This window comes from Apis mellifera, linkage group LG11 (genome assembly GCF_003254395.2).
Source record: "Apis mellifera strain DH4 linkage group LG11, Amel_HAv3.1, whole genome shotgun sequence".
Taxonomy (NCBI): domain Eukaryota; kingdom Metazoa; phylum Arthropoda; class Insecta; order Hymenoptera; family Apidae; genus Apis; species Apis mellifera.
In genome coordinates, this window is record NC_037648.1 from 1,174,314 (window position 1) to 1,193,035 (window position 18,722).

At 30.3% G+C, this 18,722-nt stretch overlaps 2 protein-coding genes and 1 long non-coding RNA gene across 10 annotated transcripts in view; 2 read left to right on the top strand and 1 right to left on the bottom strand.

Moving 5' to 3' along the window:
• Positions 1-18,722, top strand: part of LOC725750 — an 83,959-nt gene that overhangs the window by 26,373 nt on the left and 38,864 nt on the right. The window lies entirely within an intron of this gene.
• LOC102655106 lies at positions 8,893-11,586 on the bottom strand. Its single transcript, XR_003305584.1, has 2 exons — positions 10,980-11,586; positions 8,893-9,920 (listed from the first exon to the last, which is right to left on the bottom strand). It is a non-coding gene; the product is annotated as an uncharacterized LOC102655106 (long non-coding RNA).
• On the top strand, positions 9,634-18,255 carry LOC100578162. 5 transcript variants are annotated; one of them, XR_003305581.1, is made up of 8 exons: positions 9,634-9,648; positions 10,452-10,637; positions 14,597-14,711; positions 14,824-15,106; positions 15,203-15,305; positions 15,514-15,902; positions 17,384-17,495; positions 17,716-18,255. XR_003305581.1 is itself a non-coding variant. In XM_003249158.4 (6 exons), exons 4-6 carry the CDS (start codon positions 15,777-15,779, stop codon positions 17,919-17,921), a joined length of 444 nt encoding a protein of 147 aa, XP_003249206.1. In that variant the 5' UTR covers positions 14,224-14,711; positions 14,824-15,106; positions 15,203-15,305; positions 15,514-15,776; the 3' UTR covers positions 17,922-18,255. The 5 variants fall into 5 exon arrangements, 3 of the variants coding, with proteins under 3 accessions (XP_016770679.1, XP_003249206.1, XP_026299435.1); XM_003249158.4 differs by lacking the exons at positions 9,634-9,648; positions 10,452-10,637 and having other exon boundaries at positions 14,224-14,711; XM_026443650.1 differs by lacking the exons at positions 9,634-9,648; positions 10,452-10,637 and having other exon boundaries at positions 14,224-14,711; positions 15,224-15,305.

Genomic DNA, 18,722 nt, shown 5'->3' on the forward strand with positions numbered 1-18,722 from the left:
CTTTCTCGAGTAACTATCGATATTAATCGAAACGCATTAAGGGATACGATAGCGCGGAAGCAGGGATCCATTGTTGCTCGACGTTACATCTCGATATCTGCTCGTCCTTGCAAATACCGAGCAAATCCATCAAGATTCTCGTCGAAAGCATCGACACGGAAGCGAGAGAGAGAGAGAGATAGATAGATTGGCAAGCAATGCTGGCCAAGTAAAACATATTCGACGATGAGAAATAATAATAATGGATAAAGCATTGTGTCCAATAATAATTCGATTAGCGATGAAGGTTCTACGTCAATCTCTTAGTTCGTAATTTTGAAAAAAATTATTATTATATTATTCTCGAGAAGTTTTTAACTTTTTCACCGAATAATTACAATTTTTGGAAATGGAAATTTTATTTTAAATTTTTTATTTTCAAATATTCGTAACGTTTTCAAACAAATCTTATTTAACATTTTGGATCAAAGTCTTTCACGATGAAGAATATTTCTTAAAAAAAGAGGGAGAGAGGGTTCGATTAACGAAGATTAAGATTAATGGAATAAAATTGATTTCGTTAAGGAGAAGGGTGGAAACGAAGAATAAAGAAATGATTAAGAGCCATTATCTCGAAATCTTTCGATATTAAAGCTGGGTTATCAATTATTATTCCGTCTGCGGAGCGTTCGTTCATTTGTTAATCAATTTCCCCTTTCGATTAAGCGTGCTGGAAATTGCGATCGAGGGTCAAGGGATTAATCCCACGGAATTCTAAAATAACGATTCTTCTCTCGCAGACGTTATTTTCATGCAAATGTCGAGGCGAGAGAGAGAGAGAGAGGAGCAGGAAGTGGAAGTCGATCCTCGCTCGATTTTCGCTGCGCATCGTCAAATTTATTTATTCCTTCACACTTTTTCGTTGTATATATTTTTTATTCTCCAGTTCCAGGAAATGGTGGTGGCCGGAATCAAAGAAACTCTTTTTTTTTTCTTCCTGTTTGCCGAAAAATTCGTTGTTTTGAAAAAATTTGGAAAGAGCTGTTAATAGAGACCTCTTTTTAATAAATATCGTTGCCAATTTTCGTTAGTGGAAAAATTTCAAATTGACGAATTCTACTTAATTAACACACGTTCGTTGTACGAGTTGGAAAATCAGAATTAAGATAAAAAAAAAAATGGGAGATAATTGTAATAAAAAAAATCGGGATGAAATTAATTTAAATAAATTTCAAGCAACGAGCCATTGATAATTTTCAAAATAATCCAATTTCAAGTTGGATTGTTTTCCCAGTTTACTCGAGTGCTCTCCATTGTTTTGGATCGATGTTACAATGTCAATCGCTACGTTTCTTTTTTTTTTTTTTTTTTTACGAAAAATAAATTGATTCCACCCAAATAAATAATACAGATATCTTTTTTTTTTTATATATAATATAAAATATCATTGAATCTATTCGTGTTCGAGGATGTAATCGCATCGAGATATCTTCAAAAAAGGATGGATGCAATGGCGGTTAATCAAAACGGGGGAGGATTAACTTTGGAGGGAAGAAAGGCATCGATTCCGATTCGTTCAATAAAAATTCCTGGTCAACCAATTCCAACTATTGTTCTTCAAACTCGTCCTACCCTCCCCTCCTGGTTGAGGAGGGAGGAGGGACGGTTGAAACTCTCCGTCCAAGTTTTTCGGGCAGAGGAGAAGCGATTACGAATCGAACGAGTGTGCCGCCACGGGAGGATTAAGTTATTTTATTTCGTATCATAGATCGAATTAAAAAAGAGTCCTCCTTTTTCCTCTCTTCTTCAATTCCTTTTTTGGATAATGCATCGATTTCGATTCGGGTTTAAAATCCTCAACTTTGTTTCAATTTCGATTTTGATGGAAGAATAGCGTTGATATATTTAAATATATTTAAATATAGTAGATAATTTATAATTCATATCAATGAATATATAAAGATAGGAAATATTTTTAATTGTTTGCAAAAAAAAGAAAGAAAGAAATATGAAATATAATTTTGAGAAGTTTAATGATAATTCTAAAGTGAATAATTTAGATGTTCGATTGAAGAATTCTCTATTGAATTCTATACTGAAGAATGCAAGAAATAAAGAGAAAGAGAGAGAAAATAGTAAATGAAAGAACATTAGTGGAAAGGGCATAAATTATATGGAAGGAAAGCGAAAAGTCTGGCTCATGAATAATTCAGTATCATTAAGAGTTCACATACGAGGGGTGAAGGGTAAATAGAAAAGTTGTCCTCGGTTGAATTTCTCTCCAAGTCAGGAGGCACCTTCTGGACAGGTTCGTATCCTTTCCCTCCTCGTGTAATATCCTTACCGTAGTTGCATCCAATCCCACGAACGATGTTTTCATCTCTCTGCTAAGCTGTCCCTATAGTTTCATAGTTTTTTTCCATAACGTTGGATAAGTTGGAAACGAGGTGCATAGTTTAATTTTGTATAAAATTGAATTCTATTCCAGAAAGAAAGAGAAAATAAAATGGAACGTTGTCTGTTATTATCTTCTTGCTTGAAATTTTCTTTCCAACATTTTTTTTTTCTTTATTTTTCAACTATTATTCTAATAGAGAAATACTTCGAGTTTTATTACAAGCGTTCTTTAACTTTTAAGTAAAATTAGAAAGTCTTACGTGTTTTTTAAGGATCTAGGGATCCCTAGAATTACGAATATAAAATATTTCAAATTTTATGCATCCTTTACTTTTTAAGTAAAATTAGAAAGTCTTACGTGTTTTAAGATCTAGGGATCCCTAGATATAATGGAATATAAAATATTTCAAATTCTATGGATCTTTTAATTTTTAAGTATAATTAGAAAGTTTTAAGTTTTATGTTTTTTAAGGATTTAGAGATCCCTAGATATGGAATATAAAATATTTCAAATTCTATGGATTTTTTAATTTTTAAGTAAAATTAGAAAGTCTTATGTGTTTCTTAAGGATCTAGGAATCCCTAGATATAATAGAATATAAAATATTTCAAATTTCATGGATCTTTTAACTTTTAAGTAAAATTAGAAAGTCTTACATGTTTCTTAAGGATCTAGAAATCCCTAGATATAATAGAATATAAAATATTTCAAATTCTATGGATCCTTTAACTTTTAAGTATAATTAGAAAGTCTTACGTGTTTTTTAAGGATCTAGGAATCCCTAGATATCGAATATAAAATATTTCAAATTTCATGGATCCTTTATCTTTTAATTAAAATTGAAAAGTTCTGTATGCTTTTTAGAAATTTAAAATCTACAATTTAAATCTACTTTATTGCTTTTTATATTTTGAATTTATTTCCAGTTAGAATCTCGAAAATTTTTAACTTTAAAAATATCCAAAAATAATCGGAATCGGATTAACCTGGATCAAATAACTCTAACTCAAAAATCGAAAGTGGAAAAATTGGTGATACACATTTTTGAAATTCGATCACCGATATATACTTGTCAAGTGTTTATCTCGCGGGAAGCGCGTTCATGTACACGATTCTGGGAAATAACATTTTGCCGCAGATAAATAGATACGTTCGGCTCCACCATCACGAGTATCAAAGTATCAAAGCAACATGGCAATCAGCGGTTCATCCTTCCTCGTTTGTTCCGCGCCACGGTAATTGATTTCCTCACTGAAAATGAATTTATTTGCTCTTACGCTAATTCGCAAGACGAGATTCCATTAATAACCCTAATAACGATTCCCTTTTGCCAGATGATCAGCAATATTCAATTATTCTTTCGAAAAATATATATCAAAGCTTCATTTATTTCGTTGACAAATCTTAATTTAAAACGAATAATAATTATAGAAATAAATCATCATTCGAATAAACAAAATTATTATATCGATCGATTAAAAATAACTTTTAGAAAAAAAAAAGAGAGAGAGAGAGAGAAAGTTGTTAAATTTAATCCAAAATTTCCCTTGATAATTACTACTTACGGAGATATCCAGCAAATCTGATTAATGCAAATTTCCAAAGTTATTTCGAATTTTCACGTATTCTATCTCCCTTTCCCCCCTCCCCCAGCTAACGTTAATCCCAATTAGCCGATGAAATGCATTTTGTCTTCGCGATAAATTTCTGCGCGCGTTACAAGTGACGCCGAATATTAATCGAGAAATTCAATTTGCCAAACTCGAACGAAAACGATCGTTTAACCGAAGAACTCGCCGATAATTCGGTTTGGTAAACGTTTCCCTACTGTTCGATATACATACATACATATATATATATATATATATGTACATATATATACATATATATATATCCTCCTCTTGTTTTCCGCAAACCAGAGTTTCGAATCGATCTCCTAGTTACACGAAATGGTCGTGTTAAATTTTCTGGAAAATCATTCGCGTTACGCGCGATCGAGCAGAGACGAACGAATATTCAATTTTAACTCTTGTCTCTTCGTTAACGGTCTAATATGTTTGTACACTTGGATATGCTCGAACCCACGTTCCATCTCGTGGAAACGAAGGGAAAAGGGAAGATTTTTAACGGTTAGAACGGATCGATACGTTGGATAGGTAGGAATCTTTTTGTACAACAGGATCTCGTGTTTCAGGACATCGAATTAATTCGTATCGAAATTAATGGTAAAGGTGTTGTACGTTCGAGATTATTTGTCGAAATTTTCAAACTTTTTTTTTATTTATTTTTTAATAAGAAGATAAATAAAATAGCTCGAGTAAATATCAACTTGCGTAATCTTAATAATCTTCTGTTCTCTGGAAATTAGACAGGTGTTCATTACGTAAGTCATCTTTCTTCGACCCGTTGTGTTTATGCAAATAAAGGTATTATAAAGGTAATTTTACATCGTGTATTAATCCGATCTTTAAGAAATACCGTGTCAGATGTTTTCTTTAAAAAAAAATAAAAAATATATAATCCATCCACGTCCAATCATTTATTCGAAAGAATAATTATTTTTCTTCGCAAAATTTTTATCACGAACGAAAAAATTTATTCGTATTTCACGTCGAATCGTGGAAAATCATTTTCAAACGAGATGCAATAATCTTTCAACGATTATTAAAATATTGTAAAATATAATTTTTAACCGTTCCAGCTCCCCTAGAAATCTTTATCAATTAACCGTAATAATTATAATTAGTAAGAGTGGTAATTTCTGGCTAAATACATGAGAGAAGAAAAATGTTTCTTCTTGCTCGAGGATTCGTATCTCAATTAAGGGGAACAGTTAATTTATATGCATGTATGCATCGCTGAGAAAATATTTTCCACCTCGGGCTCCTGATTCGTTCGCCCCTGATGCGCGCGTGTCGCTGATCGCGATGTTTTTATTAAAATGCAAAGTGACGATGTACAATGTCATATAAGATGGTTCGATTCAAGATAAGTCTGTTAATTTTATTAAAACGTATTAAAGAATTAATGTATACGTGCAAATTAGATTTGCAGGATAATTTATTTAATTCAGATATATATTTAATTAATTTTTCTTTATTAAGTTTTTTCTTTATTAAGTTTTTTCTTTATTTTTAGTTTCTTTATTTTTCTTTAGTTTATTAAGTTTTATTAGAAGTTGCTTCGAAATTTGATCTAATATTCGACGGATCCCTCCCTCCCTGTGGTTAAGACGTTCGTTTAAGACGTTCAGAGTGCAAGATCAGACGCTTCGATTGATTTAAAGCGCAGTCATCGAGTTGGTCGGTATAAGAGTCGATACGTGACTAACTAATTGCCGGATGTTTGAAGATCGGTGAACTGCTGAGCCTGGAAATCGACGATTGCCATGATCCATTAGGTATCCAAAAGTTTTCAAGCTTGAAAACGTAATTATACGTGTTCCGGTGTTCGATCGTTTGATTAAATCGTTTCGGCAAATTTAGTAGCAATTTAACAAAGCAATTAATTTAGAAAATTAAAATACTCGTGTTTCAAATATTTACTCTCTCGTTTAATCAAATTCGTTTCGATTATTATTACCAGAGGAGTAAATGTATGGAGTAAAATTATCGATCGAGAAAAATTCTTCTGAATTTAATATTAATTCTGATCAATCGATTAATCGAATCCAGCAAATTTGACAAACGAAATAATAGTAGTAGATAAAATAGAATGAAAACATCTAAGATAATTAATTAAGAAAATTTAAATATTCGCATTTCAAATGGAGATAAAATTATCGATCGAGAAAAATTCTTCTGAATTTAATATTAATTCTGATCAATCGATTAATCAAATCCAACAAATTTGATAAATGAAATAATAGTTGTAGATAAAATAGAACGAAAACATTTAAAATAATTAATTAAGAAACTTTAAATATTCGCATTTCAAATGGAGGTAAAATTATCGATCGAGAAAAATTCTTCTGAATTTAATATTCTGATCAATCGATTAATCAAATCAATTCAAATTTAACAAAGGAAATACGTTATAGATAAAATAGAACGAAAACATCTAAGATAATTAATTGAGAAAATTTAAATATTCGCATTTCAAATATTTAACCTCTCGTTTAATGAAATTGTAGTTTTAATTACCAGAGGAGTAAACATGGAATAAAATTATCGATCGAGAAAGATTCTTCTAAATTTAGTTTTTCGCTTCACGTGAACAACTATGCCGTGGCTAATAATAATAATCTATCGTTCTATAAGCAGACAGGGTATGCGTACCGCGTGTTGGATGCATCCGTAAGGAGTGAAATCAAGCCGCGGGCATATTGCGCAAGATTGTACACGGGGGCTACGCCAAAGGGAAAGCGATGCGTTTGCTTTTATCCGTGAAAGCAAAGAGTGTTATGCACGTGGACGACGTTTTCGAGGTTTGAAGAGTCGGTTAGAAAGGCTTTGCATAAAGCCTTACATTGTATATACCTATGTGCTGTCGAAAGTTCCTTAGGGGGATTCGTGTATATCTTTTAACAATGGAAAAATTCTGTTGTTTCTCTATTTTTCTTTATCGAGTGCCATTGAATGTAACGAGTCTAATCGGTGGTAATATATATTTATTTTAAATATATATTAATACTATAATATAATATATAATAAAATATATATTAATATTAAATATATATTAATATTAAATATATATTAATATTAAATATATATTTTAAATATATATTATAATATATATTTTAAATAAATATATATTAAATATTTAAATATATATTTATTTTATATACATACAATTTGTCTCTCCTATTTACGAATCCTTCTACCTTAACCTAACCTAACTTTTACGAATCTTTTCTTTAATTACACAACATCTTTAAAAAAAAATCAATAATAATAATAATTCAACGCGAAATAATTTAACATTCATTGTTATCGTAATTTAAACGATATAAAACAAGGATTGTACATAGATCGAAAAGAAATTAGTATTCATCCAGTTTCGGAGGGAGGGGGAGGCTTGTTGAAGTTAATTTAAATTCGTTTGAAAGTTTAAGTTTCGGATTCGGGTTGAAGCAGATTATTTTAATTTAATAATTTCGTGGTGCAATAGAGGGGAGGGGGGAGGTGAAAAGGAGAGACGTGGCGTGGAAAGAACGGCGTTGAACCTCGGCTTCCGGTTGGAAAAACTTTTGCGGAAGAACTTCCTCGTTTCATTATCATTGTTTTGTGGCTTAAAGTTTGTTTTTCCTGTATCATTTCGTGACCTTGCGCCCGTTTTAAAACTGTAATTCTGTAGAAACAGGTTGCCACCTGTTTACATCACAATATCGTAATGAAAATAATTTATCATGTTATTTGATATAAAAAATATTACAGTTTAATTATTTATTAAAGATATTTTAATATATATATATATTTTTATTTTAAGTAAATTATACGATGATATACTGTTTCTTCTTGTTGACATTAAAGTATTCCATTTTTCGATATAAATATCGATTAATTCTAAAAATTCTTATTTGTTCCATTTTTCTCTTTGAATTTTTTTCAGATGCTCATTATATATTCTTGTGGTGGTATCATATTTCTTTTTCAACATTGTAATAAAAATTTGGATCTATTTTTTTTTTCAATAAATTCTCAAAATTCTCAAAAACATTTATTAATCCAATGATTAATTTTTCAATTAATTAATAAAAAGATTTCTCAATTAAAAGAATATAGATAAATACATATAAAATTTTCGTAAATTTCTCATAATATTTAAATTTCATTCGAAATTTTTATTCCATCATTTCCGAAATCGATCAATTTTATTCCCTGTATAAATTATATTTCTTATTCCCCTTGTAATTCTATTTCACGCATCGATCAATCCATAGCACGGTTTACATTGATTAATCCAGTGTATTTATTTCGTAAAACGATACACATTATTTATGATAATAAATTCACCAATGCGACGCTCATTATCATACAAATATATTCGTTGGGAATAAAATATATGATTTTTATCAATACATTTTTCCATAAATAATTACGCGATTGATCGGAGAAAAAGCGCGAAATATATATTTCCTTCTCACCTCTCTCGAATCGTAATTATCTGAAATTCGAATGACGTCGAATGAGATGCACGTCGTTTCAAATTTGTTTTGCATTTCGATGAACGTCTCCAGATGTTTTTTTCCTCGACTTCTTTTTGTCGATGTAAAAATGTGTTTTTCCAGAGATAGAACTCTCTCTCTCTCTCTCTCTCTCTCTCTCTCTCTCTCTCTCTCTCTCTCTCTCTCTCTCTCTCTCTCTCTCTCTCTCTCTCTCTCTCTCTCTCTCTCTCTCTCTCTCTCTCTCTCTCTCTCTCTCTCTCTCTCTCTCTCTCTCTCTCTCTCTCTCTCTCCTCTCTCTCTCTCTCTCTCTCTCTCTCTCTCTCTCTCTCTCTCTCTCTCTCTCTCTCTCTCTCTCTCTCTCTCTCTCTCTCTCTCTCTCTCTCTCTCTCTCTCTCTCTCTCTCTCTCTCTCTCTCTCTCTCTCTCTCTCTCTCTCTCTCTCTCTCTCTCTCTCTCTCTCTCTCTCGTTGGATCCCTTTCAACGCTAAAGCGGAACTATCCGTTTCCACGAATTCTCGGTTATTTTGACCAAATGAAATTTTTCTGATTACTTTCGAGGATCGAATCAACGTCCTCCCTTATTCGATATCATCTCGATGGATATTCTTATTTTCGGATTAAAAAATATTTGGAACGGAATAATTGGTAACATATCGAATTCATTGTTCGATTTTAATTAATAATAAGACTGTAGCATCTTTTTCAAATTTTTTTTTTTTTAGCAAAAGTATATCGTTAAATTTATGATCTTAGATATTCTTTCTTTATTTTTCAAATATTTTTATCAAAATTTCATAGTTCACAATTACTTTCACTATATTAATTCTAAAATAAATTTTGAAGCTAAATTAATTTTGAAGGAAAGATTCGAATGATGAAAAATAAATAAATTACCAATATTTTCGATAATCCTGATTAATTCACTCTCCACGAATAATTTTTCACCATCGTTCTCTCTCTTCTCCTCGCCAAATACAAAACTTTTCGACTAAAAATACGTTCATATGTTCACAGTGCATTATCAACGACGAGTTCTGCCAACGTAATCGGCGATTTCAGTCGGTCCACGCACAAAAGGCGTGCATATAGTGTAAAATAAAAAAAGAAGGGAGAGGGGGAGGAGGAGTAAAAAAAAAAGCATAGTAACGGTCCAATTAAATTAATTGGTATGTCAATTACAAAACCTTCTCTCGTCAAAATCATCGTGCTCTCCTGGTATTTCGTGTTTGAGTTGTGCATCCATTTCATTTCTTTTCTTTTCGTTTCTTCCCTCTTCTCTTCCATTTCTCTCCTTTCTCAACAGAGTCATTTGCACGTAGTTAAATTGCTGTGAAATGTCACGACGATTAAACGTTGGCCAACGGAGTTCAACTTTCAACGGGGGTTGCGATTCCATTTTTCCTAATTTATCCCCGGATCATTGTCGATCCTGGCCACCCTGGTTGGAAAAATCGAGTGTTTTTTCTCTGATGAATTGGAATTTATATTCGAGGATAAAATTTTTTAATTATGATGAAACTTTTGGTTGAAATTATTTTTTAAAAAATTAAAGTATAGATTTGATTCCATAGATTGTATAATTGCAAAATTATTAATTGAAAGGGAATTATTAAATTAAATAAATGAATATATAATATAAAATTTATGGATATAAATAATACACAAGTAATAATTTTATATTTTTATTCTAAAAATGAGAATAAAAATTAAATTTGTTATGAAAGAGGAGACAGAAGGGGGGAGAAATTAATTTGAAGCATCGAATAAAATAATTTCGATCGTGCAAAATTATTAATTAATGCAGGGAACGTACTTCATTCACGTTGCAGGCGTAAACGAATGTTTGTCGTTGAAATAGAAATTATTTTAAATTATAAAAAAATGTAATTTTTTATTTATACCAAAATAAATGCTTGTATGATGCGAAAGGAGTTATAGTTTACGAGATAACGAGATTATTTATTTCCAGCAATTTGGGATCAAATTAAGTCCGTTGTGATTAGTGAGTTATACCACACTCGCTTAAAGGAGATTGCTTCGTTAGAAGATAAGAGTGTGTAATCTTGGAATGGCCAATTCCAATGCGTGAAATAGCTACTTAATCTTTCCTGGATAACGCAGTGGCTTTAATACAATCTTGAGGCAGAGATCAGAGGTATTTTCTCTTTGTATGTGCACTTTTTTTTAACATTCAGTAATTAATCGAAACGAGAATTAGAAAAAGTAAAAGTGAATGAAAAAGAAATACATATGCATATACAAGTTGATGCAGAGATATTTTCCCTGCATCGTGTTTTTTTCTTTAAATGCTTTATATCCAGTAATTATTTTATCTCATAAAGAGAAAGAACGAGTGTTTTTTTGCAAATTAAAAAAATTCCTGTTTAAAGTATTAAAATATGTAAATATATGTATTGAATAGATTTTTCACATCAAGTATACACACCTTTCTATATTTATAAATTTTCCATAAATGCATAAACATCGGTCTACTTACAAGTTTCTTTATTTCAATTTTAAAAGTTAGGTTATGTTTGCTCTTCTTATTACCATTTCATCACCTTTTTCACATTTACACGTTTCACGTTCTTATTACATTTTATGAAAGTTAGGTTATGTTTCTCAGTCGTTCAATCTTCTCGTTATTAATCTTATTATCGTTTCTTTGAAAAAAGAAACGAAACACAATTGTTGATACATATTTATATTTCTACGTTTATAATTTTATGCCATAAGCGTTATTAAAAGACAAACGAGAAAATATCTAGAAATTCAGTTGAAATATAACCTCGAAGATGTTTGATTGCGAAACTGTCCACTACCACTGTATATCTCTCGTATACAATACATATCGGATCGTTTTATGGATACTTGAGCCGAGAGCCATTTTCTTAAAAGGATCGTTACAACGAGCGATCGAACGATATAAAGGCTATTTCCACGAGACATCGGCATACGAAATGAAATCGTAAAATCCGAAATGGAACGATATTTTGATTTTTTTTTTTTTTTTAATATTATGGAAATAAAATTTTATCTTATAATAGAGATAATAGATACGAATTACAAGTAGGGGAAAAAATTGATTTAAAAGAAATAATTAAATAAATATTTATTTTGATGCTAATGTAATTTGGATTAATTATTGGATAAAAAAAATTTGAATAATTATTGATATTTTCTTGGAAAATTTTTTATTCTTTATTTTTTTATTTCTCATTCGCTATTAGATATGGCTAGTAATATTTTAATGTTGTAAAGATAAAAATTATTCTTTCTAATTACTTTGTATACTTTGTTATAAATATTTGCCAATTTCACAAGATTTTAGCTTGTGTATATCTTACCAAGCAATTTAAGAAATCTTTATTTTTCCCTCTCCTCTCATATTTGCTCGACTATTGTGGTCAAGAAACTGTGGTCTAGATATGGTTTAGACCACTGTTGCCAACACACTTGATGTTTCCAGATTGTCGGCCATTTAAGAACCAACTGTACCTGACGCAACTTTAATTTAGCAAACTGTAAATATTTTTATCCAGCAAAATTCTTTGTTTCTCTCTTGATCGTTGTTAAAATATTTATCGAAAAATTGAGATACATATATATATATATATACAAATTTTAAAAATGAATTAATTTTTATTTTAGTTAGAAAATTACAAAATTCAGATACAATATTTCAAATTAATTATTTCATTTTTAATTGCAATAAATTTGATTTGTTTATTTAAACATTGTTATTGTAAATGATATTTAACATATAGTTAAAAAATATTTATTTACATTCATTTTTTTTTATTTATTTATTTTTGTCCATAAAGAAATTCGATTCTTTGATTATATATCAAAAGTACCATGATTATCGAGTGTGAGATACGACATCGTTAATCCAAAATTGGAACCACGACAACGCAGACGATTCATTCGTCGTGCTAACGATCGTTTTCTTAAAAATTGGAATTTCATCAACAACGTTATATCGTTGTGTGTTGATGGTGTAGAGCAGTGTTTCTCAACTGCAGAGTTGATGAAAAACACTTAAACGTTAAATATTACCTTCTTGAGGTAAAAGTAAAAAGTTAGGTTAATTTTTTAGGGAGAAATAAATTGATAAATGATTCGATTCTGGATCTCTTTATAAAATACATGGTATATATTTTAATGTAACTTGAAAAAGAAAAAAAACACTGGTAAAATATTTAAATTATAATTATTTTATAAATTATTTTAATTAAATTATAATTTAAATATTTAAATTTTCTTGATTAATTATTATATTATTATATAGATTATTATTAATTATATTAATTATATGTTAATATGTAATATATTATTTTATTATTAAAATATATTAATTATATATTAATTATTACATTATAGAAGAGAAATAAAAATCTTTGAGGCATAAAACGAGAATATTTTTATAATTATGGAAGAATCGATAAGTATACGTTTTGGATGAAATTTTTTCTTCATAAGAAATTTAAAAAAAAAAAATTGAACGATAAATTTTTCTTTTCCTTATTTTTCAGTTCATTTTATTTTTTCTCGACATGCAATATTACTTTGTCAAAACGATAAAAGGGAATCTCTGGGGAATAATACAAAGTTTCGCAGTTTCCTATTTATCATAAAAAAGATATTCCAGGCGAGCCATAAAATGACGAAAAAGTGTTTTGTTGCCTGTTAATAGTAGTTTCAAAAGAAAGGAACATATGATTCATATATGCATGATCATCTAAATTTCATTCACTTTAAACTATTATTTAAAATTCTTTTTCTACAAAATTTTCTATTCCAAATTTTGAATCTGCCAAAAATTGAAAATCGATAAAAATTGTTTTAAAATTGAATTAAAATTAATTTCAATTAATTTTTATTAACTTTTTATTAATTTTTATTAATAAATTAATTATTAATAATTAATAAAATAATTATTAATAAATTAATTTTTATTAATTTTTATTAATTTATAGGATAAAATAATTACAAATAAAGGAAAATAATTTTAATAAGAAAAAAAAAATCAACTTGATAGCATCTCTTCAAATACAATTTTCTATAATTAAGAACCGCGAAGAATAATTTATCATCTTCATTTTTTTTTACTATTTTCCACTAAATGAAGGATCGAAAGCAAACAAAAAAAAAAAAAATAGAAAAGTTTTCAAATCTATTAAACACAATCCATTAATTCTCGAATTTTCCCTTCAATATTTTCGTTTGATAAAAAAAAGAAAAAAAAAAAACAAAATAAAAACGAAATTAAAAAGGAATTAAAAAAAGGGCGAAAGCGTTGGCCACGAAACGATTCAATTTCGAAAACGAAAAATTTATTTCGTTAGAAGAATGAATTGTTGTGAACGATACCTCTGCACGGAGTGACAAAAAGAGAGATAACAAACGAATCGTTCTTTGCACGATGAATTTCGTGAATCGTGATCGAAGGAACAAGCCGAACGAAGAGAATTTCCGGCCACAATAGTCGGATCTATCTACAATAGCCTTAACTCTTTCTTTCTGTTCTATTTTCATTCTCTCTCTCTCTCTCTCTCTCTCCCCCACTCCTTTTTTGGAGATCGATAGAAATAACGAAAAAAAAAAAAAATCGCATATAAATTTTATATAAAACGATCATTGGATCTATTTAATTCAGTCTTTTTATTTTTCTCAATTTTTTTTTTGCAAATTAATTTAAATCATTAATCATCTGAATTAACGTACGAGTTTCAATGGCAAATTTAGGATAAATTTATTTATTTTCTTGAAAGACTTCTATGGATATGAAATAGTATACGTGGGTATGATCGAAAAGGTGAAATTCTTCACAAACATTCGAGCAATCGACGGATCGAGTGCAATTCGATCCTCCGTTTCCGGTATTCTCGTCAGGCGTGTTGTCCCTTTTTCTCGTTCGTTGGATCTCTATCCGACATTTTGTTCGGTCACGTTTCACGCCCCTCCCACCTCCCGCCTCCCCTCCCCTACTCTTTTTCATCGCCGTTAACTACCGTATCCTTTCCCAGTTCTGTTCCTTCTGCGTATACATGTACGTTTCGTGTTCCTTTTTCTTCCACAATTAATACACAAACCAACGTGCAACGTGTTTAGAAAACAGCGAGCATATTCGAAACGAGGAAGGAGAGGAAGGAATTTTGAAGAAGACGGGTCGAAACTTGGAAACTTGTTCGAGTGTCGAGAAATTTTAGTCGTGCGAATTAAATAGGTTAGATATATATATTCGGGATATTATTCATCGTATGGATATCGTGATATTAATTCAAATTTTTATACTTTTAACAATCTCTCTTTATTAATTTAGCTTTTATTTTTTTCAGATGTGTATTCGATTCTAATCCATATCGATTTTGTACCTCGAGAAATTTATTAGACGCAGAAAGACCAAGAGAACATTAATCGGAATTCTTGTGTATAGAAAAATGAGAGACTCGTCCACGTAACAAAACGTATAAGCAACCCGCCAACCACGACAGTAAACGTTCCATAAATTTTGCTTTCCTACGTTCGAGCACACGATAGAATGCACTTTACAACAGCCAATACAATCTTTCCAATAAGAGACGATCAATTTTTCACCACCACATTTTATCTCTCTTCTCGGTAAAAATTTAGAAATTCTGTTTTAAAATTTATCTATCGATTTCTTTTTTTTTTTTTTTTTTTATTTATCTTCTTGAAATTTTTCTTCATTTATAGGTTATATATTAAATATATTAGGTTAACCTTCCGCCGGTATAATAGATCGAGTTCGAGGTTTTTATTTTCATCATCAACAAATTAAAATAAAATGATAATAAAGGTATTATTTCTTTTTTTTATTGTTGACAAAGAATAAAATAGGAGAAAGAATTTCAACTCATTTTCTTCACTATTTATCGTATTTTTATCGGTATAAAAATTCTATTTTAAATATTCCTTATGGATAATTATAAAATATAGTTAATATTTGAAAAAGAATATTCTTAAGAATTCTCGATAAAGATTCTCAATTTGTTATTTCGTTATAGGAAATCTTCTTTCGAAATATCGTCGCCCAATTATTCAGCCTTCTTCTGATAGTTGCAAGCTGCGAAATTACTAGCGCATCGATCATAACCTGTTAAAAAAGACAAGAGCAAATGGTGTGCAATTGTGTCGTCGATATTTCATAACGTGATAATGCGATCTGAAATATCGTGGTGATGGTGTGAATCGAAGGTGCTTGAATGCGCATTCAGTTCCATTCGGCCGGGATAGTTTTAATTTTATTGTCACCGCGTTATTTGACGCCATGCTGTCAGTAATGGCGTCTAAGTGCATTGTTAAGGAAAGGCACCGAGGAGTGAATGGAGAGCATGAAAGGGCACGATATTCGTGTACCAAAGGGGATAATGCCAAGGTAGCTAGGGTAATGAAGGTAATTTCAGATTGAAATTTTTTTTCTGGAAATGTCGTAGCCTCGATATGGAACGAACATTTGTTGATAAATTGATTGAAGAAATGAAATTGATTAGAGAGGCGATATTCTTTGAAAGATAATAAAAAAAAATTGGAAAAATAAAAAAAGGTATCTTAGAGGATGAATAAATTTTTTTTTTGTGAAAAAAAATTGGAAAAAAATTTTGGGATAAAAATATTTTTTATTCAATTAAAATTATTATTCAATTCGCATGTAAATTTTCAATTAATTTAAAAAATACGCTTGATTCACAGCGCACATTTTATAATATGATTTCTGTAAAAGCAAAGTCTATAATAAAATATCCTTTTGTTGTGTGTTGAATTGTATTGTTCGGAATTGAATTAAATTAATTGAATGAAAATAAATTTATAAAGGATAAATTAAAATTGGCAATTGTTAATTATGTGATTGCAAAGTGAAGAATTTAATGATGGAATTAAACGATAAATTAAATTTTACTTTTAGGTTTTATTAATAAATACAGCTTTCGATATATGACGATTTATCATCAATTAATTTTATAAAGATTGAAAAATCGATGAAAATTGTCACTCGTAAACTGAAAAACAAAGTCTCAAAATTTATCCTTTTTTTATTCTTCATCTCCGTCTTATTTCAACTCGAACAATTAATTTCTCGAACGCCTCCTTTCAATTAAAAAATCGATAACAACAATCTTTTACAAGCTCCGTCTTTCCCCTTTATTTTTTTTAACTCGAAAAAAATCATTCTAATTTTTCCATGCCTCTAATTCCCCTTTTAATATCACGCATCGATAGTAACATTCGATCAATCCCTCGTTCTCTTATTTTTTTTCCCCTCCAGAATCGATCGCGTTCAAATCGTTAAAAGTTGGCAAAGTTTCGCCGGACGCTGACATCGTGGAACAAATCGAATCGCCGCCGATTCGAAAACTCGGAAAATTCAATTTCTATCGTCGGGGGAAAAAAAAAAAAGTTTCACGCGCGCGACTTTCGGATCGACCGTCTCTTAAACCGTGAAATCGAAGTGACTTTTGCGTCGTTCGAGTTGGCAACTGATTCTCGGCCAATAGACAACCTCCTCCGGATCCCGTTTCCTTTTATCCAATCGTTTATCGCTAGATATATTTTTCTCTCGAGAGATTGGAGATAAGAGACTATTTTTGCCAATTTTTGACATTCGATATCGTGTTTTTCACAAGAGAAAACAGGGAAGAAAGATAATTTCCCGTTGATAATAATTGATCAAATTCGATGCACTGGTAAATTTTGGATCAATGATTTTTATTTGAATAATAATTCGAAATTGGTTTGGGAAATTTGAAGAATTTTCTTTTTTTTTATTGAACTGGGTTTAAAAAGCTAATACGATAATTAATATGATTAAAATAAAATTATTTTATTTTGTACGCATTTTTAAATTATTTTAATATTTTTTTATTTGGTTTTTTTTAGGTATTTGTTAGTGGATTTCGCTGCAAAAATGTAAACATATTCTTCGTTCGAATTGTTGGAATTCTATTAGGGAATATCTATTCCCAGAAGCCACATTTTTCTTTTTATCCAGGTATATTTTTTTTATTTTTACATTTTTGAAATAAATCTATTCGTAAAATCTCTTTCTCTTTCTCAAAATATGTTTCCTAATATCATCGTCTTTTCCCTCTTTTCATTAAAACTTTTCATATATCAAGCTAACCAAAAACTATCTTTCTCGTTCATCAACTATACTATCAAATTATCATCGTTCCCATTCAACGTTTCCTAACCTCACTTAATTTTCACAGGTATATTCTTGAATCAACGACGCGAGCGTGCTCGTTCGAGCGATCACCGCACCACCCACACATCCATCTCCCCAAGGAAAGAAGCATCGACCGCTATTCGGTCCCCAGTACTTAATTATTCTTGCAAGTGGCACCGGTGTCTTAATTATCACGCGCTTTCAGCCCTTTTAAGGGATACCTTTGGCAGAAGTGGCGAACCCGGCTAATTGCATTGCCAAAGAGTACTAAAGGTGGCGTGACAGCGTTGCTTTAATTGAAACTACAACCTTCTGAACCACAAGTTTTTTTGTCAAATAATCTTATAAGCGAATATTTTATATCCAAATTTCTTTTCGTATCGATTCAGTATTTCAATATTTTTTTCAATTCTTTCATCGTGTAGCTTTGATGGTTAAGTTAGGTTAGATTTAATTTGTTAAGTATGTACCGGATAGATAATGTATTTTTCCTGATAGGAAATGATCATGTGGCAAAAAAGCTTTAGACATTGTTGAAAATCTTACAAAATTAAAAAATAAATATTTATTTTTGTACAAAAAAGGTATTCAAGTTTTATTCTACAAGCGTGAATAAGATCCCAGGCACATTTTCTTTTATTTCACAATTAGCAAAGGGAATTAGTTTAATTATGTTCAGAACAGAAATTTTGTACAAGTTATATTCGTGAAAGTCTTGCAAATTCGTATCAATTTTACTAATAATAGCAGTAATTGTAGTAATCGGTTGTACTTTTTCCCTAACCTAACCTAAAAACAACACCTCACGCTCTCGAGTCAAGCCTGTTCGGCTATTAATAGATACGGAGAAAAAAATACCAGTTTCCTTTATTGAGAGACAAATAAAAGTATAGAATGGACGAATAGATAAGGAAGAAAACGAATGAAACGTTCTTCGAAGGTAGCTACGAATGAAAAGAGAAAAGCAATCGAATGGAAGCAAAGGAAACGAGGTTCACCGCATGGCAATCTGTCTTCGTTCTTGCGACAGAAAAAGAAATTAAAAGAAAA

Excerpts from the sequence above, each read along its gene's own strand:
- LOC100578162 (XM_016915190.2), top strand. The coding sequence starts at position 15,777 with ATGCTGTCAGTAATGGCGTCTAAGTGCATTGTTAAGGAAAGGCACCGA. Across the intron at positions 15,903-17,383 it reads AGGTAGCTAGGGTAATGAAG|GTATTTGTTAGTGGATTTCG; the intron begins GTAATTTCAGAT and ends GGTTTTTTTTAG. Across the intron at positions 17,496-17,715 it reads ACATTTTTCTTTTTATCCAG|GTATATTCTTGAATCAACGA; the intron begins GTATATTTTTTT and ends TAATTTTCACAG.